Source organism: Tupaia chinensis, unplaced genomic scaffold (assembly GCF_000334495.1).
Source record: "Tupaia chinensis unplaced genomic scaffold, TupChi_1.0 Scaffold146837_1, whole genome shotgun sequence".
NCBI lineage: Eukaryota > Metazoa > Chordata > Mammalia > Scandentia > Tupaiidae > Tupaia > Tupaia belangeri.
The window spans coordinates 799,790-820,116 of record NW_006206691.1 but is presented as its reverse complement, the minus strand read 5'-3'; the positions used below and the strand labels follow the sequence as shown (position 1 = coordinate 820,116).

The following is a 20,327-nucleotide window of genomic DNA, read 5'->3' as shown; positions in this document are numbered from 1 at the left end:
GGGAAGTCAGCAAGTTTTGGTGAGCTATGGACGTGACCCTGAGGCAAAGCTGTCAGAGGATCCTGGACTGAATCCTGCTCCAACACTAGTGGCTATTAGCGCTCCGCTGATCTTCAGTGATTTTTCTGTTCAGTATGGTCCCGAATAACACCTGTCCTCATGGGCATTAAGTGAGTTTTTACTTGCTGAGCATTTAGAATAGTGCCTGGAATATAGATCGTGTGATCAAAGTGTGTGTTAAATAAATTAGTGATTTACTTTGAAGGAGAAAAATCTAAGCCGTAAGTACATTTCCTTATATTTGCAGAACACAAGCAGACCAACGAAGTCCTCAGTCCATCTCCTACTTCTTTAGTTCCTTCTCTCTCTAGGCTAATTTTTGCAGATTGCTTGTCATTCACATGCCAAGGATAAAAATAAGAAGGAGCTACTTTCTGGGCTCGCAGGTGGCATGGTGATTAAGGCACTGGCTCTCACATGGCCAACTATGCATTTCAAGTCCCATACCTGGTGGCTTGAAAAAGAGTCAGGGTATGTGTGTGTGTGCCCCCAATTCCAAGAGGAAAAGAGATTGCAGCATGGCCACCCCTCCTAGGTGGTGATTTCTCACTTTTCCTCTCTCTCTGTCTTTCTCCAAGCAAGTGCAACTTCTCTATAGGAAAAAAAAAGAAGAAAACAGTTGCCTTTTCTGTAATATGCCTATAATTTCTATGACTAGAGTGGGAAGAAGGAAATAACTTCTGGAAAATGGGCAACAGTACCAAAACCTCAGTCATAGCCTTGAAATTCCTAAACCTTCGGGAGGCTTATCAAGAAATTGTCCACATGGGCACATATTAACACTAGATGCCAGGATATGGCTTTTCACTTATCAGAAGATTGCCAGAGTACATATGATAAGAAAGTCTGCAACAAGCCAATAAGCTTCTGGGAAACTTGTAAAGCTAGGTCAGAGGACAGGACCCTGAGTATCCAAAGATAAATGTGATGGGCTGGGAAATATGGCTTCCCTGAGAAAGGCATCACTTTGGAACCCAAGTGGATGTAAGTTAATGTCCTCAATTTTACCACTTTGTATGTGGAGTTTATTCAGCCATATACCTAGCTATAAGGGTAAATACTTCATTGGGTATACAGCTATGGAAGGCAATAAATATTTTATGAAAGATCTGTAACAATAGCTATTAGTTTTAAATCTCCCTTTCATATTGTGCTAGCTACAAGGTATTTTACTATGCTTGCTAAAATATTAGCTATTTTATAGATAGGGTACTATTGCTTGTTTGATGCCTTCTTGAAGTAAAGTAACTCTGAAGAATATTACTAAACCTATTTATAGGAAAAAAAAAGATCGTTCCTTAGTGATAAACTTTAAAAAAAAAAATAGGGTACTATTGCTTGTTTGATGCCTTCTTGAAGTAAAGTAACTCTGAAGAATATTACTAAACCTATTTATAGGAAAAAAAAGATCTTTCCTTAGTGATAAGCTTTTTTTTTAAAAAAAAAATTAGCTTTATTTATTTATTTATTTACTTGGTCAGAGAGGGACAAAGTGAGAGAGAGAGAAAGAGAGAGAGAGAGAAAGCAAGAAAGCAAGCCATCAGGTCCGGGACTCAAACCACGGATGCCATGTGAAAGTCTTGCCCCCTTAACCATTATATCTCCTGCCAGCCCACCTAGTGAAAAGCTTTTAAGAAAATATAATTATTTTTATTAAATTCAGAAATAAATTGTGCTCATTTACAAAATACTTGTGTCCCCATAAGTCAGAAGAAAAAATGCTGACATTTGTTATCTTTATCTAAAATCTTTAGTTTTTACTAAACTAACAAAATTGTAAATTTTCCAGGAAAATATTCTGATACATTTTTCTGTATATTCTTAAATTCTAGATTTTTATTTTTAATCTACATTTGAATTAGTTGAATAGAGAATAATGCTATTTTGTGTCTTTAAGATTTCATCACTCAATCAATTATCTCTCACTCACTGTGACACTCCATTGTCACATTCGTAAAATTCCATTGATGCTTCTTTCTTTTTTTTCTTTTTTTTTTCAAAATACTACTCGACTTTGGTTGCTTTTCAACATCTCTGCTGCCATCTTGGGTCAAGCTCCATCTTCTCGCTTGTGTTAATGTAGTGACTAATCCCTTACTTCTGCACTATCCCCTGTGCGTATGGTCTAGTCACTAGCAAGAGCATGCTTGTCAATAACAAATAACATAATGTACTGACCTCTGCTCAAAAGGATACAGCGGCTCCTCACTTCTTTCCGAGTATAAGTCTGCAAAGCTCTGCATGATCTGATCCTGTTTCTTTTCTGATTTCTGCTCTCTAGATTCTTCCATGCCTGACTCCACCCCAGAAATCCCCAGGCATTCTTTCAACTAAAGGTCTTTGTATCAGTCCTGACTTTTCTTTCTGGGGCCTACTTCTCAAATATATCTGCAGGCCTAACTTCCCCAGCTCTAAGATGTTCAAACCTCACATTTTTAATGAGTCAACCCTGACTTCCGTATTTATCATTTGAATGTCCTCCACTTCCTCTTGACACTGTCCAACTCTATTATGTTTCTCTGCTTTTTCTTTTTTCTTTAGCTCATCTCATCTTGTATATAATGCACTTATTTGTTAAGAACTGCTCAGTTTAGGAAAATACCTGAAGGTGGCCTTGGATTCTTACTTCTTTCATCCTGCAATTGAGTCATAGCCCAAACCACTCTATTCATAACCTTAACTAACTTATTAAATTGTAGTTGTTTGTGTTCCATCATGTGTAAAATTCGTGTAGTAATAGTATTTGCTTCATAGGTTTGGTTTGATAATTAAATAAGGTAATACATGTCAAGGCCATATAAAATGTCTGGCATTTGGTCAACATTTAATAAATGTTGGTTATCCTTACTTGGGCAAGAGCAGTGTCCATTCTGAAGTAATAAACAAATTCATCTCTTTTCATAAATTATGGGTTGCATTTGTTCAAAGCCTAAAGCAATCTGCAATGCAATCTATTCCAAAGATAAGCACATCAATTATAACAGGATGACTGCTGAAGGAGAATTTAAAAATTAGGCCAATTGTTCTTTGTTTCTATAGGTGAAGGCTTCGGGATACCTTTTTATTTTTTTTGGTGAAAATTACTTTGGTGGTTTTCTCTAGGAATGTTAACTCAAGAAGTATATTCATATATTCCCTATGAATGAAATAGCAACATTACAAGCCTTTTTCTCTTCCACAATCTTATATACTCTGTGCCTGAAAGACAGAATTTGGAGGACCATCAGTGCCCATGTAGAATTATGGGACCTTCTGGAAAAGAGAAGCTCACAATCACAGATTTTCTCCTTTGAGGGAAATTGAAACTGGTTTCTGAAAGGGCATCTTTCAGATGCCCTTACCACAAGTAAGGGATCAGTAACTACATCAACATTTTCCTAAAAGTTGGTTACAACATTGCCTTTGGTTCCATTTGCTCAAGTTCTCTAGAATTTTCTTTAGAAAACCCTCCCTGATCTCGATTCGCTATTCAATTATTTCTAAGTCTTTTGCCTTTAAACAAGATGTTTTTGTTTTTATTCTAAGACAAGTTTATACTGAAGTTTTAATGGGAGGAGGAGCAGAGTGAGAGAAAGAGAAGAATGTGATGTGAATCAGGAAACATTATAGGACTATGAAGGAACAAAGCACACAATAGTTTTTGTTTAGTAGGGGAACCAGTTTATCTGAGGGAATCTATAGGTTTCCAAACATCTTATGAACTTGGATGCTTTTAGATCTGGGGGAGAATAAACAGCTTTGTCAGCTTTGAAACTCCTCCAATTACTGCTTTTTCCCATCAGAGTACAGCTTACATGGAGCCCGATGGTGGCAGAGCTGGCAAGAGTCTGCCACCAGCTGTTCTTGTGGCACACTGAGATCCAGAAAGCTGCCTGGATCTCCAAAAAAAAAAAAAAAAGAAAAAAATAAAGAAAAGAAAGAAAACCTCCCAGTTTTCTTCTTTGGTGTGAGTTTCTGAGTTTTACTCAAGGGAAAACAGGCATTGGATGGGAAAGCAGAGGAATATATGGTCTACAGAGCTGAGATTGCATTGGCAGATGGGGGTGGAGGGTGTGGTCGGTGCCAGGAATCTAAGTGGTGACGTACCACATTTAGTAAGCTGCTGGGATGCGCATATTTTGTTTAATTAGCAGTTTTTATAAGTCACAAGCATATGCTTTGTCACTTCTTGTTGTTTTAATGGTAAGCTATTATGTACTTTAGTGAAATCTTATGTCTTCTCTGAGTGAGTTTTGCTTATAATCAGCAACTTAACACCATATGTCATCCGCGGGCTTTCCTGCACGTGCCCCATTGTCCAGTACTACCTTGCCTCTTGCTATTCTGCCATTAGGCCTATGAGCAAATACAAAGGAAAGCTAGACACAGACTCTAATCTCTGCTCTGTAACGGGAGACATGGGCCAGAGAAAGGCTCATTTACCACCAGAAGAATCCAGTCCTTCCATGGAATCAGAGAAGTAAATTTTGGTAGAAGATACAGTGGAAGCCAGAGGTTCACAATATAGCAGGTATGAAAAACTTAGAGAAAACTGGGAACTAAAGCCAGACAAGGAGACAGGAACAGACTAAGAGTACCACTTAATAAGAATCATACTTGATGTTAAACTGAAAACTTGCTGAGGTAGAGGCTCCTTGTCATTTCTCCTTGACTGTCTGGATCTTACCAATATGAAACTAGAAAATAAGATAACATTGCCCAGTTCACTGATACTCAAGATCTCAACCTCTGACTCTTTGGAACCCAGGTTTTATAATGTCTTCTCCTTGTGTCATTCTGAGAATGTATAGAGGATGCCCACATGTTCCATAAAACCTTCCCAGTGTTGCTTGTCTCCTCAGCCAACCATTTGTATCTGTATCCCTCCCTCACTTTTTCTCTTTGTTCTGCCATGAACCACTTCCAGCAGATTTCTGGACCAGCTTCCTTCAGGTTGCTATTCCACTGTGTAGCTTTTTGGAAACCATGGGCAGAGACTTAAAAAAAATGTATACATATATATAAATAAAACAGCTGGGACCAGGATATGTTTAAAATAATTTATTGATCCATGAAAAAAATGGGACAATGGGAGGTTAATTCCAATGATGACATGTGGACACACTTATATCCTGCAAGCCCAGGCTATAGCCCATCCCCAAAGTACACTTCCCTGCTTGGTCTGTGACCCGATGCCATAAATCAGGGGCCAGTTTATTTCACCAAAATGTTGGTACTCTTGAATGACACCACTCAAACTTTAACTGCATTTAAATCACCAGGGGATCCTGTTAAACTATACATCATGACTCAACGAGTTGCATGTGTATTCTAAGGCTCTCCATTTCTAACCATCTCCCATCCAACTGATGCTGAAGACCACGTTTAGAGTAACAAGGCCTAGAACAAGCCCTGTATGCTCATGTATGCTCAGAATTTGTCAAATGGTGAGGGCCTAGAAAAAAGAAAGACATTCTTGTCCTTTAAGCCAGATCTATTCCTAAACTATTTTTCCTTTCATAGGTCCAGCCTTAAGCTAGGATAGTTGAAAATGAATGTCCTATCCTCACCTTAAGAGGACTCACAATAGAATAATGTATAAAAATAATGGCATATTCCCATATTATTGATTCATAAATAACCCCATGTCTGATGAGGACTCCACCTGGCCCGTCCTAAGCTACTCTTCACTCATTTCTAGCTTAAAGCGAAGATCAGCTTTTGACATTCTTAGACAAACACCTTGAATAAGAGCTCCCTGTCTTTCTGTCTCTGTCTTGGTATCTCTTTCAAATGCACTCACAAAACATGAAATCACCGTTATATTTGAACAAGGAATAATGAACAGACTTAACATAATTAATCACTTGTAAACAGAGAATTTATCCTTTAAAGAGCAAAGGAAAATTCAGGTGAGGCTGGAGAAGGACACCTTTGGTGTTAATAGACATGCTTAATATTTTTAATTGCCCTAGAGCACATGTACTTACCAGAGAAAGAGTAAAAAAGACAGAGAGAGAAAGAAAGCAATCTGAGGGGGCCGTTGTCATATTGTAATCCCTTTCTTCCTGACCTTCATCCTGTTGACATTTGAGGCAAATGTTAGCATGTAGCTGGCATGTTTTTAAAGCTGCCAAGCCCTGGATTTGAACCATGGATGGCTGTGTGGGATCCAAGTACTAGGCTACAGGGATGGCTCAAGGGATTCATGTGTTTATTTATTTCAGAGTTTTTGCCATAGGGTGTGTGTGCTCATGGGAGAGAAACAGAGATAGTGAAAGGCAAAATGAGAAATCACTCCCCAGGGAGGATGGCCAGGTTGCAGTCTCTTCACCATTCACCTCCTGGGCCTCCTGGGATTTTGTGTACAGATGCGTGTGCACCGGGCATGAGTTTCAAGCTGCCAGTCAGAACTCGCACTGTGGCTGGTTCATGTGGGAGATCAGCACCATAACTACTGCAACACATTCTGGCCCTGGGATTTGTTTATAATATTGATTATTTTGAAGATTTTTTGAACATATACAAAGGTCAAGACTCACAATTTGGGGGCATGAATGCAAAAACACCTGGCATAGTTTTCAAGTTATGGGATCTGGGACCCAAACCATAGTCAGCCATGTAGGAGTCCAGCATCTTAACCACCACACCAAGTAATGGCCCCTGATTATAATTTTGTGTAAGTCACAGCTATTGTGTCCTTATTGCCATCATTGCAAGACCCCAGCTCTACAGCCACTGTAAATAATCTAATAATCTTTTGTGCCACTTTTAGTCGGTTGCATCCCATTGGCATGCCATGATCACATCCCAGGGCCACATCCTCCCCAAAGCTAGGAGTTGGAACTTATCTCCCCCTTTGCTTCTGCTGTGGGAGCTGTGACCCTTTTTCTTACCATGAAGTATACCAAGGGACATCTCAACACATAGGAAGCATTCTCAGTCTTGAGTAGCCAGGAGAGGGAGGAAGAACGAAAGACAAATGAGTCTTTAGGCATTTATGTGACTCGTAGTTTCCCAAAGCATGTGCAGTCTTTGAGTCCTGGGTCTCTCTGACTTATTCTTGCATATAGCTTTCTGCAAAGCACACTTCTGGCTCTCTAGTAGGCTAGGGACACATATGAACCACCATGCTCGGACCTCTCTGTTAGGAACATACTGTGCATTTTCAATTCCAAGATTTGCTCCTTCAAGTTCCTAATATGTGCTATTGTAGCAGATATTGAACTTAGAGAAGGCAGGAGTAGATTAAATGTAGATTCCTTTCCTAATGTTTTTTTCCAACCCTCGCTGGTCTTAGAATCAGCAAGCTCATGTGTGTTATTTTCTCTGGTTCTTAACTCTATGCTGGCCCAACCCTCCCTCTAGTGGTAGTTTGTTTAATCTGTCCAGAGTTACCTAAAAGATTATGCTTTAGGCCAGTGGTGTTAATAAGTCTGATTGCTTTTCACAATAAATATATTTTATGTGTCAAGATCATTCACACATACATGTTACTAAAATAAAAATGTTACCATACAGTATTTACCCTAGCTTTCGCAATATATCGTGGTATTTTCTATTTTCCTTTCATTTAAAATATTATTTTATCACCCACTAAATTAATGTAGCAATTTTAACCACCGGTAAGTTGTAATTCACACTTTGAAAGACAATGTTTTAGACTAATATTAAAAATGTATTAACCTTGTGGACTATTAATAGGTGTTTCTCTCAAATAGAGAGACACATTAAAATCACATTAAAATCTCCTGAGACCACATGCCTGATGGTCTGCAAACTCTACTACTTTATTTTTATAACACGCTGCACACAAAATATGTGCCGTGAAGAAACCTGCCTAACTTTGCATAGCTTACTGTTTCCTGAATTTAACCATGGAAGGAATATTTTTAAAACATACCAATAAAACAAAATTAAAGAAATCTATGAGCTCATGAAATAATTATTCCAAGGAATGAGATTCTGGAGAATTCTGCTATAGATGTGAGAAGGAAATCTATAAATAAATCCAAATACCAAATGTGCACATCAGTTGTGGCAGAGATCTATGCAGTTGGTAGGCAACGGCCTCCCAGGAGTGGAGAAACCTAGCGGGTGACAACTGGATCATGGTAATTGCATCGTGAAGGCAACACTCTTGTGAATAGATGAGCGATGTCTCAAGAGACCCAGTGAGTTCTTCTCAAAAGAGGATAGTTCTCCTCAAAAGAGGATACTTCTCCCAAGAGCAGGTTGCCATAAAAGAAAGAGAGCAGCAGTCTCTCTTTCCCCATGCTCCTGCCATCCCTTCTGCTTTTATCAGCTATTGGCCATGCTGTAGGTCAGCCTGAAGCCTGGCCTATGCCTTCAAACCTTCCAGTCTCCAGAACTGTGAGTTAATAAACCCCTATCTCTTGGAACCAGCAGTTAGCGTAATGGCTATGTCACTGGACTCCCATATAGTCAACCACGGTTCGTGTTCTGGACCCAGTGGCTTAAAACTCACGCTGGGCGCGTGTGTGTGCGTGCCCAAGATCCCGAGAGGAGAATGGAGGAGAAGGGATTGCGGCGTGGCCATCCCCCCTGGGGAGTGATTTCTCGCTTTCTGTCCGTCTCTCTCTGTCTGTCTGGCAAGCACACGCACCCTATAGCAAAAACCTCTCAATATAAATAAATAAATAAATAAATAAACCCCTATCTCTTTATAAACCACCTACCCTCATGTATTTCTGTTCAGTGGTGTTAATAAGTCTGATTGCTTTTCACAATAAATATATTTTATGTGTCAAGATCATTCACACATACATGTTACTAAAATAAAAATGTTACCATACAGTATTTACCCTAGCTTTCGCAATATATCGTGGTATTTTCTATTTTCCTTTCATTTAAAATATTATTTTATCACCCACTAAATTAATGTAGCAATTTTAACCACCAGTAAGTTGTAATTCACACTTTGAAAGACAATGTTTTAGACTAATATTAAAAATGTATTAACCTTGTGGACTATTAATAGGTGTTTCTCTCAAATAGAGAGACACATTAAAATCACATTAAAATCTCCTGAGACCACATGCCTGATGGTCTGCAAACTCTACTACTTTATTTTTATAACACGCTGCACACAAAATATGTGCCGTGAAGAAACCTGCCTAACTTTGCATAGCTTACTGTTTCCTGAATTTAACCATGGAAGGAATATTTTTAAAACATACCAATAAAACAAAATTAAAGAAATCTATGAGCTCATGAAATAATTATTCCAAGGAATGAGATTCTGGAGAATTCTGCTATAGATGTGAGAAGGAAATCTATAAATAAATCCAAATACCAAATGTGCACATCAGTTGTGGCAGAGATCTATGCAGTTGGTAGGCAACGGCCTCCCAGGAGTGGAGAAACCTAGCGGGTGACAACTGGATCATGGTAATTGCATCGTGAAGGCAACACTCTTGTGAATAGATGAGCGATGTCTCAAGAGACCCAGTGAGTTCTTCTCAAAAGAGGATAGTTCTCCTCAAAAGAGGATACTTCTCCCAAGAGCAGGTTGCCATAAAAGAAAGAGAGCAGCAGTCTCTCTTTCCCCATGCTCCTGCCATCCCTTCTGCTTTTATCAGCTATTGGCCATGCTGTAGGTCAGCCTGAAGCCTGGCCTATGCCTTCAAACCTTCCAGTCTCCAGAACTGTGAGTTAATAAACCCCTATCTCTTGGAACCAGCAGTTAGCGTAATGGCTATGTCACTGGACTCCCATATAGTCAACCACGGTTCGTGTTCTGGACCCAGTGGCTTAAAACTCACGCTGGGCGCGTGTGTGTGCGTGCCCAAGATCCCGAGAGGAGAATGGAGGAGAAGGGATTGCGGCGTGGCCATCCCCCCTGGGGAGTGATTTCTCGCTTTCTGTCCGTCTCTCTCTGTCTGTCTGGCAAGCACACGCACCCTATAGCAAAAACCTCTCAATATAAATAAATAAATAAATAAATAAACCCCTATCTCTTTATAAACCACCTACCCTCATGTATTTCTGTTAGCAATGTAAAAACGACTAAGACACAATCCTCAAATGTTTTCTGGTGGTTGATTTGAGAATAGAACTGTGATTCAACTTTGGTCAAAGAGAGGTAAGATTATATCTACTAGAAGGTGATGAGAAATTATTTCTCTCTAGTAATAAAGAGTGTATGAAGAGGAAATCTTTTTTCTCCTCTTCTCTTCTTTACTGCCTTAGAAACCCTCATGTGAAGATATGATGCCTAGGTTGTTGTAGCAATTTTGAATCAGTGAGAAAAAGGCCAAGATAATCATGGAGTGGTCAACCTCAATCCCTGACATCCCTGAGCTTCTGATGACCCTGGAGAAACCTATTTCCAAAATTCTTAAGTGCATCAGTAAATCTCTGTTATTTAGACTTATAATGGTAGGGTATTCTGTTACAGCCAAAAACATCATAATTGATACAATAAAGAGAAGGGGTAGGGGAAAGAAAAGTGCATCGGTGTTTCAAACCAGCAAAGCAATTGAAGGTGTTAGCACTGAAAGTAAGCGTATAAAAATAAGATTGCAATTTAAAATCCAATATCAGAACCAATAACTGGAAAAGCATAGGTTACTATTCGTGGTCATGACATCAGTAATCCTGGAAGACTGGGCTGAGTCGTTAGTCCATATACACAAATATACCTTATTTCCTTGGAGGATTACTGCTGCTCAAGTCACTGACTCCATGTTCCCACATCTTTTTTATTTATTATTATTATTTTTCTGATTCGAGGGCAATGAATGATCAGCAAAGACATCTTTTATAAATGGTATAGAGTACCCATGCTATCTAAAACTTCCCCTTTTTGTCTAGTGACTGTCTGAGGGGTTGACTCTCATAGGGAATTTTTCAAGTTTAATTTAAGAAAACATAGTTGATCTTTTAGAAGTTAAAATATTTTCCTTTTTCTTTTTTTTTGGTATTTCTATAAAATATAGTGATAGGAGATATGCCTTCTTCTCATACTTTCAAATACATGCATTCAATCCTTTTTACTGATGTAAAAGACTGAAGAGAACTACTAAAAAAAAAAAATAAAGAAAAACATGTTTTGTTCCTGTGATGAATAGTAGAAGGAAGAAGCATTGAACACCGCTAAATTATGGAAACTACCTGGGGCTGTTGTAACTGGCATTGCATTCATTTCTTTATTAGGATATACCATAGATCTATCTTCATTAGATTGATCCTCCCAAGAACGGAGAACATGATCACCCACACAACCTAGAGCTGTGGAAGGACTATTAGTGTATATCTTTGTAAAATACACCTGTATATGAGGCATAAGAGGGTTTAGACTTTTCAGTGACCCACCTTAAAACCAATGAAGAACTTGAAGGGCAAGAATCTAGAAAACATTGCTGTTGTTTTTATTATTGTATAAATCCCAAACAGGCTTTATTCATTTTTTAAAATGCAAAGGACTGAAAAATTCTTTATTCTTCTAGAGGAAATTAAGAAATACTTGAAAGTCCTACTATAATTTTCTCATTTATTTATTTTTTAATTTGCCAGAGGGCAGTGATCTTTAGGTTAGCATTATAACCAAAAGTCTAAGTAATTCATTTTTTTTTTTTACCGTATTTTACAAAAGTCACTATGAAGGTGGATTGCAAACTAAAGAAAAAGAAATGATCCTTCAAGAACACAATTTGAGGATTATCATTTTAAATAAGATCAATCTCCCCTAAGGCTGGTTGTGTCACACAAACAAGGGGATGTGTAAGCAGTAGGTGGAATGCAGTATCTTTAGCTGTCCAAATCAAATCCTACATGAGCACGATTCGGCCTCTCATCACAATATACTGATGGGGATATGTATTTAGCCATTGCACCTTAGAACTGGGTGAGACTGGGTAAAGGCAAGACCCTCAGCAGGGTCTTGTCACACTGGGATGCCTTGCCCAAACACTTCCCTCTCCTGCACAGGAACTACTATTAGAATAGAGCACAAAGCATTCCGGCATTTACTAATATTTTTATTTACTATTTTCTGAGACCCCAGGCCATGGAACATACAAAAGAGCCTGAAACAAAGGTAAAGGAAAGGAAGATTACAATGAGGTAGTCTCATGTGGGAATGTGGGGAAAAATATTGCAGTCCTGGGTGAGTCTTCACATTTGGTTCAAGTCCATGATTAGTTGCATCCTAAACTCAGACTGAGAGGTTCCAATCTTTCCTAGTCCTTGAACTTGCAGATATAGGGTAATTTCACATTGCAGTTAACATCTTTCCATCTCAAAAATCCTGAAAAGACAGAGGAGATAAAGCAAATGGGGGTAGAGAAGGTGTAGACTAAATGAAGAAGTATTTCAGATTCTGGCCTAGTATTCATAGCCTCTGTGTCTTCACCAGTATGCCACTCCAAAGGAAGAGACTCAAAGAAAGCAGAGATGAGAGGAGATAAGGGAAGACAAATCAACATTTCATTTCTAGTATAAGAGGATTCCCCAAAGATCAGGGCCAGGAATGGATAAAGAAGGGTAGAAAAGACGGGGCAGACATGGTTTCTCTGTTACTTACGTGAAGTTTCCGATAGGGTCCCACAGTATCCGGGGTTTGGTACACTAGTAGGATTTCTCTCCCAGGCAAGATAATTCAGCACATCACCATTGCTCCACTCCCATCCGTCTCCATTGGGCTCATAGCCCTGCAGAGTAGAGGATGCAGCCAACTGAAGGGATGGCCCCTGGGGCTCTCCTCAGAAGACCCCATCCCCAGCATACTGGAAGTTTGTCTTCTCTTCCAAATGCTGCCCCAGGGCACTCTCCCCTGGGAAGATCTCCTTAACTCCTCACTTCTATTGGCAAATCCCAGGCAATAATCACACCACTTTTGGAACCACTGAAAGTTACATGCTGAATAGTTTGTGGGGCATTTGTGATTAGTCACTGAACCTCTAAGACAATAGTTTTCCTATAGGACTCAAAAGTGAATCTAATCTTCATTTATGATTCCCACAGAATAGGATGTACAGTTTTTATAAAGCTCAGATAACTGAATACAAAGACTTCAAGTGAGGCTTATATAGAAAGCTTGACAAGAGATGCTAATTTCATCTGAAAACTAGGGGCAGCCAAAGAACTGAGCTCATCAACTGGCTTAAATCATGTCCTTTTCTCTCAAATGCCTCCCAGACTGTAAGCTCTAGGATTCCCTAAAGTATTTCTTTCTGGGCAAGGACAGAGTGCATAGAGTTGGTGTGGGTGATAGCTGTACTGAGAGATATAACAGAGGAGAGGATATAACTGTACCTCTGTGGGGTCATGGAGCCCAATCCAGATGTTTGAGTAGCTGTTTGTGATGCTCTTGACCAGGGAGGACAGGAAAGATCCCTCAGCCCCATTGAGCACAGATACGAGGTGTCCCGAGGGCCGCTTCTGGCAGGCCATCTGTGTAGAGAAGGGGGAGAATGAAAAAGAACTTCAGAACTCACTGGGGGAAGAACAGGGCAGAAATAGATGAGAGGGGGATTGTGTGAAAGATAAGGGTGTTTATTCTCATTCCTAAAGAACTCTCAAGAGTCGATGGAGACCCTCTCACTCTCAGAACCCCATGTATATCCCCTTATCACCACAACCCCACACCTAATCACTCACATTTGCATCAAACCAGGTTTTTGGTATCGTAAACAAGGCATAGCAGTGGGAGGCATAGGACACTGAGCCTTTGGGACAGCTGGTCCTTGGAGAAGACTGTTTGTTCTGGGGTTCTTCACCTAGGGTAGAAGGAGATAAAGGAAAAAAATAGGGTAAAATAAAAAGTAAGCATCGGGATGAGAAGTTGTGTTTGGCTAACAACTGTGAGGTAAGTCCTCAGAAAGTAAGACCACATCCTTGACTACCTTCCTATGTTACTATCAAGGATTCTTGATCTTAAAATAGCCCCAGTAAGTGAGAAGCATCTCTCTCTTATTTTTTCTCCTTTCCTCTTATTCAACAACCCTACACTTCTCATACTCTGTGCACTGGTTCCTCAAATCATTCTATCTTCTTATTATCTAATTATGGATCCTTCACAACCTTTACCTCTGCAACTCACCAACATAAATTAGAATCCATTGAAAAATGAGAAACCACCTCTTTCCATTGTTAATTGGTCACTGAGGTGCCTCCCACCACTAGTGACCCTGAAGGAAGGGAGAAAGAGTGATAGAGGAATGGTAGGCTCTGTCACAGTGTGGGGCACTCCTCACCATTCCCACATGTGCACACAGGAAACTTCCTTCTCCTCTGGGCTCTGACCATTCTCAGGGAACCCAGTACTAGAGGCAGAGGCAACTCACCTTGGACCTGAGACAGGAGCATCAGGCAGGAGATCAGCATCCAGGACACGCTGGGGAGGGCCGTTGGGGACAGCATTGTGCCTGTGACCTGAAGAGGCAATCGGAAGGGAAGTATGGTCTGAGGGAGAATATGCAGAGACCCCACTGCCTCTAATCTTTTCTTCTATGTGCTCTTCTAGGAATAAACTGTTCTTGGTCACAGCCATTCCTCTCTATAGTTCTGGAGTGGACCGGGGAATCTGCACAACCTACTGCCTGACTTCTCATGGAAGCCTTTGCTGTGTGTGCTCTCCAAGCACAGGAACCCTCCTAAACTTTCTCCTGTAATATGTGAGATAAAATCCCTGCCAGGGTATCCTCTTTTCTGAGCTCCCACTTACCAATCTTGCAGGGATCTGGGATGGTTTGTCTGGGCAGGAAAGATTGGCCTTTTATAGGGGGATCTGAGGACGGGACACTAAAATGAATAATAGGACCTTGTAGGAAGAACAGGGCAGAAATAGATGAGAGGGGGATTGTGTGAAAGATAAGGGTGTTTATTCTCATTCCTAAAGAACTCTCAAGAGTCGATGGAGACCCTCTCACTCTCAGAACCCCATGTATATCCCCTTATCACCACAACCCCACACCTAATCACTCACATTTGCATCAAACCAGGTTTTTGGTATCGTAAACAAGGCATAGCAGTGGGAGGCATAGGACACTGAGCCTTTGGGACAGCTGGTCCTTGGAGAAGACTGTTTGTTCTGGGGTTCTTCACCTAGGGTAGAAGGAGATAAAGGAAAAAAATAGGGTAAAATAAAAAGTAAGCATCGGGATGAGAAGTTGTGTTTGGCTAACAACTGTGAGGTAAGTCCTCAGAAAGTAAGACCACATCCTTGACTACCTTCCTATGTTACTATCAAGGATTCTTGATCTTAAAATAGCCCCAGTAAGTGAGAAGCATCTCTCTCTTATTTTTTCTCCTTTCCTCTTATTCAACAACCCTACACTTCTCATACTCTGTGCACTGGTTCCTCAAATCATTCTATCTTCTTATTATCTAATTATGGATCCTTCACAACCTTTACCTCTGCAACTCACCAACATAAATTAGAATCCATTGAAAAATGAGAAACCACCTCTTTCCATTGTTAATTGGTCACTGAGGTGCCTCCCACCACTAGTGACCCTGAAGGAAGGGAGAAAGAGTGATAGAGGAATGGTAGGCTCTGTCACAGTGTGGGGCACTCCTCACCATTCCCACATGTGCACACAGGAAACTTCCTTCTCCTCTGGGCTCTGACCATTCTCAGGGAACCCAGTACTAGAGGCAGAGGCAACTCACCTTGGACCTGAGACAGGAGCATCAGGCAGGAGATCAGCATCCAGGACACACTGGGGAGGGCCGTTGGGGACAGCATTGTGCCTGTGACCTGAAGAGGCAATCGGAAGGGAAGTATGGTCTGAGGGAGAATATGCAGAGACCCCACTGCCTCTAATCTTTTCTTCTATGTGCTCTTCTAGGAATAAACTGTTCTTGGTCACAGCCATTCCTCTCTATAGTTCTGGAGTGGACCGGGGAATCTGCACAACCTACTGCCTGACTTCTCATGGAAGCCTTTGCTGTGTGTGCTCTCCAAGCACAGGAACCCTCCTAAACTTTCTCCTGTAATATGTGAGATAAAATCCCTGCCAGGGTATCCTCTTTTCTGAGCTCCCACTTACCAATCTTGCAGGGATCTGGGATGGTTTGTCTGGGCAGGAAAGATTGGCCTTTTATAGGGGGATCTGAGGACGGGACACTAAAATGAATAATAGGACCTTGTAGGCAGGCCAGGGGTCATTGGAAGGTCTTGGCATGTATTCAAGGAGATTCTCGTCAATAAGAGCAGACTCTTCCTAGCAAAGGCTGGGAGTTGCCTGATGTTGCCTCTTTCCTGCCAGTAGGAAGCAGTTTCAAGAAACACGTGAAGTTTGTACTTTGACCATCCTTTCCCAGGTGCTCTGTTCTAAGGCATGTAAGGATTTGAAGGCAGCCTTAAGGGATAAATTATAATCTTAGGTAGATTGGACAGTTAAAGAAAATATGATTCATTCTTCCTTTTGCTTAACTTATTAAAACTCAGTTCTTAGGCATACCTATAATCTATTCTTCATATCTTTTCTAAGAAGATTTCAAACAAACTAATAAGTAAAAATTGGATGGGTTTTTGAATTGGAAGTATTGGTGAAGTCAGTGTGTATTATTTGAGGGAAAAAGAAAAGAAAGCATTGCAACTAAGAGAAGGAGCAATGGTTCAAATTGCTGCTACAACATTACAACAAGATGTAAGGGAAGCTTGTTGTAACCTTATGAGTCAGTACACAAACGGTGGTCTTGAGGATCAACAGCTGATAGACTTGCCTTCCAGCTATCTCTGTGTGGGAATACTGAGCAGTACTTCAGTGCATTGTAATTTAGAGCTGGCAGTTTGATACCTCAGCCAAGTATTCTCAGAGTGTGACTTGTATACCCATGGGGAGTCTTCAAGACCCTTTTAGAGCAGCTAGGAATTTGTAATATTTATAATTTCACTATAATAGTATTTGTCATTTAAACTGTGTTGAGATCTGCATTAATGGGGTAAAAGAAATGATTGCTAGATGTTCTGATGACATAACATTATTCAAATCCAGGCCCTAGCAATTTGGGCACATTTGTGTGCCTGCCCCAAAATTCCAACAAGATGGAACAATGGAGGAAAAAGGATTGTGGTCTGACCATGTCCCATTGAGGGATGTTTTCTCTGTCCTTCTTTCTCTTTATTTCTCTCTGCTGCTCTCTGGAAAATACATGTGCCCTCGGGCAAATAAAATAAAATTCAGCGTAATGGAAGTAAAGACAGAGAGATAGATGAAACAAGTGAGGCTGAGACAATGATTATTGCTGCTTGGTGACAGACATGAATTGATTCAATTGATTCACAGTATTACTTTCCTTTGGATTAGCTTGTTTTTTTGTCAAAAAATATTGGGAAAAAATGTTTTGGGAAAAATAAAAATTATGGGTCAATATGAGAAATTTGAAGGGCAATTTGACTATTTTTAAATTTGAAGGGCAATTTGACTAATTTTTAATCTACAAAATGTAGATTAAAAATTCTGGAAAAAAGTGCTAAACAAATGAATTTCAGCAGTGTTTATATTAAATAAAGAGAAAAATAGTCTCAGAACATAAAAATGATGTATAAGGAATCATTCTTATAATTTACATTTGGAAATTAGAAGAAGAAAAAAAAATCATCTTAACAGGAAAATAGAATATTTACATTTGGAAATTAGAAGAAGAAAAAAATCGTCTTAACAGGAAAAAAGAACCAATTAAGTAAAATTTAATATGTATTAATGAGTGATAAAGTTAACAAACAAAAGATAGAAATATTTTTAACATGATTGAAAAAAAACTGTAGCTAGCTATACAAAGTAAGGTATTAAAAACATTTCCTTAAAACTCAAAATATAAGAGTATCCCACTCTAATTAATTTCATTCAATGGAAAAAAAAAAACAAAAAACAAACACATTATACAAAGTACACTTAGAAAAGAGAAGGACAGAGACCAGCAAAGGGAAAAATGGTTATGTCACTGGACTCCCATATGGCTAACCATTGTTCGAGTCCCAGGTCTGGCAGCTTGAAACTCAGGTTGGGCATGTGTGAGTGTGCTCAAAATCCTGAGAGGAGAATGGAGGAGACAGGATTGTGGCATGGCCCTCCTCCCTGGGGGACTGATTTCTCACTTTCTGTCTCTTTGTCTCTGAGGAAAGCACAGACGCCCTATAGTGAATATCTCTCCAACAACAACAAAAAACAAAACAAAACAAAACAAAAAAACAAAAAAAAGGAGAAAAGAAAAAAGAAAAAAGAATAAAAACAGAAAAGAGATCATTTTAAAAAGGAAACAGAGTAAATGAAATTGTCATTATGTGCGTGCGCTCGCCAGACAGAGAGAGACAGAGAGACAGAAAGCGAGAAATCACTCCCCAGGGGGGATGGCCACGCTGAAATCCCTTCTCCTCCATTCTCCTCTCAGGATGTTGGGCATGCACGCACACACGCCCGGCATGAGTTTTAAGCCACCAGGCCCAGGAACTCAAACTGCGGTTGACTACATGGGAGTCCAGTGACATAGCCATTACGCTAGCTAACTGCTGGTCCCGAAATTGTCACTGTTTATATGACATGTTGTCCCCATAAAAAGCCCAGAAGAATCCCCATACTAATTGTTAGACCTAATGGGAGAACTTAATAAGCAAAAAGAACATGAGATCAACCTATAAGTTCCTATTAAGTACTCTTATTTCAGTAACAGTGATAAAGATAAAAGTGGTATAGGGGCCAGCAAGTGGCACAGTGGTTAAGGTACTGGATTCCCACATGGGTGATTACGGTTCAAGACCAGGATCTAGCAGATTGAAATTCATGCTGGGAAACACGTTATACAAAGTACACTTAGAAAAGAGAAGGACAGGGACCAGCAAAGGGAAAAATGATTATGTCACTGGACTCCCATATGGCTAACCATTGTTCGAGTCCCAGATCTGGCAGCTTGAAACTCAGGTTGGGCATGTGTGAGTGTGCTCAAAATCCTGAGAGGAGAATGGAGGAGATAGGATTGTGGCATGGCCCTCCTCCCTGGGGGACTGATTTCTCACTTTCTGTCTCTTTGTCTCTGAGGAAAGCACAGACGCCCTATAGTGAATATCTCTCCAACAACAACAAAAAACAAAACAAAACAAAACAAAAAAACAAAAAAAAGGAGAAAAGAAAAAAGAAAAAAGAATAAAAACAGAAAAGAGATCATTTTAAAAAGGAAACAGAGTAAATGAAATTGTCATTATGTTTTGTTTTGTTTTGTTTTTTTGGAGAGGTTTTGTTTTGCTATGTGGCATGTGCGCTCGCCAGACAGAGACAGAGAGACAGAAAGCGAGAAAGCACTCCCCAGGGGGGATGGCCACGCTGAAATCCCTTCTCCTCCGTTCTCTTCTCGGGATGTTGGGCAGGCACGCACACACGCCTGGCGTGAGTTTTAAGGCACCAGGCCCGGGAACTCAAACCGCGGTCTACTACATGGGAGTCCAGTGACATAGCCAATACGCTAACTGCTGGTCCCGAAATTGTCACTGTTTATATGACATGTTGTCCCCATAAAAAGCCCAGAAGAATCTCCATACTAATTGTTAGACCTAATGGGAGAACTTAATAAGCAAAAAGAACATGAGATCAACCTATAAGTTCCTATTAAGTACACTTATTTCAGTAACAGTGATAAAGATAAAAATGGTATAGGGGCCAGCAAGTGGCACAGTGGTTAAGGTACTGGACTCCCACATGGGTGATTATGGTTCAAGACCAGGATCTAGCAGGTTGAGATTCATGCTGGGCATGTGCCCCAAATCCTGAGAGAATGGAGGAGAAGAGATTGTGGCATGATCATCACCCTCTTGCTCTCTCTCCAGTGAGTGCTCATGTCATATAGCAAAAAAAAAAAAACGCTCTAAAAAAAGGTATGAAAAGAATACTATTTTTAATAAGAAGAAAAATGTAAAGTAGTTGACAAAAAATAATCAGTATTTTATAACATTTTTTAGACTTACGTATAAGAAAAATCTATTACATTGACATAGAGAGATGCTATACTCTGGAGAGTATATATATAGAATAATATGTAGAAGAATAATAAAAATAACAGCATGGTTTTTTATATTAATTTGAGATTTTAGTTTAGAAAAAAATGGAAACAAAATAAGTAAACAAGAATAGTTAACACATTTCTGAAGAAAAACAAAGTAACATGTTGTGTTCATGACTTTTTACTTACAAAGTAGTGCTTAAGATACCCAACTTAAGCAGTGTAACAGAAGAAAAATCCCAGAAACAAAATTATGATATATAGAAATTGGATAGGTGGAGGAGTATGGCTGATCAGTAGAGAAAAAATAGATTAAGTGATTTGGA

The 20,327-nt window shown here is 39.8% G+C and overlaps 2 protein-coding genes across 2 annotated transcripts; both read right to left on the bottom strand.

The window, feature by feature from the left end:
- Positions 1-12,026: 12,026 nt before the first annotated feature.
- Positions 12,027-14,750, bottom strand: LOC102467777 (regenerating islet-derived protein 3-alpha). Its single transcript, XM_006169187.2, has 6 exons — positions 14,729-14,750; positions 14,349-14,436; positions 13,663-13,781; positions 13,318-13,455; positions 12,587-12,713; positions 12,027-12,310 (listed from the first exon to the last, which is right to left on the bottom strand). Exons 2-6 carry the CDS (start codon positions 14,422-14,424, stop codon positions 12,243-12,245), a joined length of 528 nt encoding a protein of 175 aa, XP_006169249.1. The 5' UTR covers positions 14,425-14,436; positions 14,729-14,750; the 3' UTR covers positions 12,027-12,242.
- A 227-nt stretch (positions 14,751-14,977) lies between these two features.
- Positions 14,978-16,091, bottom strand: LOC102503114 (regenerating islet-derived protein 3-alpha-like). Its single transcript, XM_006169186.2, has 3 exons — positions 16,056-16,091; positions 15,676-15,763; positions 14,978-15,108 (listed from the first exon to the last, which is right to left on the bottom strand). The coding sequence occupies exons 2-3, from the start codon at positions 15,749-15,751 to the stop codon at positions 14,978-14,980; spliced, it is 207 nt and encodes a 68-aa protein (XP_006169248.1). The 5' UTR covers positions 15,752-15,763; positions 16,056-16,091.
- Between the last annotated feature and the right edge of the window lie 4,236 nt (positions 16,092-20,327).

What these genes read in the sequence shown, in the direction of transcription:
- LOC102467777 (XM_006169187.2), bottom strand. Translation starts at nt 14,424, where the DNA reads ATGCTGTCCCCAACGGCCCTCCCCAGCGTGTCCTGGATGCTGATCTCC. An exon ending in GCTCCTGTCTCAGGTCCAAG is followed by an intron (nt 13,782 to 14,348) that starts GTGAGTTGCCTC and finishes CTTCTACCCTAG; the next exon opens with GTGAAGAACCCCAGAACAAA. An exon ending in GACCCTATCGGAAACTTCAC is followed by an intron (nt 12,311 to 12,586) that starts GTAAGTAACAGA and finishes CTGTCTTTTCAG; the next exon opens with GATTTTTGAGATGGAAAGAT.
- LOC102503114 (XM_006169186.2), bottom strand. Translation starts at nt 15,751, where the DNA reads ATGCTGTCCCCAACGGCCCTCCCCAGTGTGTCCTGGATGCTGATCTCC. An exon ending in GCTCCTGTCTCAGGTCCAAG is followed by an intron (nt 15,109 to 15,675) that starts GTGAGTTGCCTC and finishes CTTCTACCCTAG; the next exon opens with GTGAAGAACCCCAGAACAAA.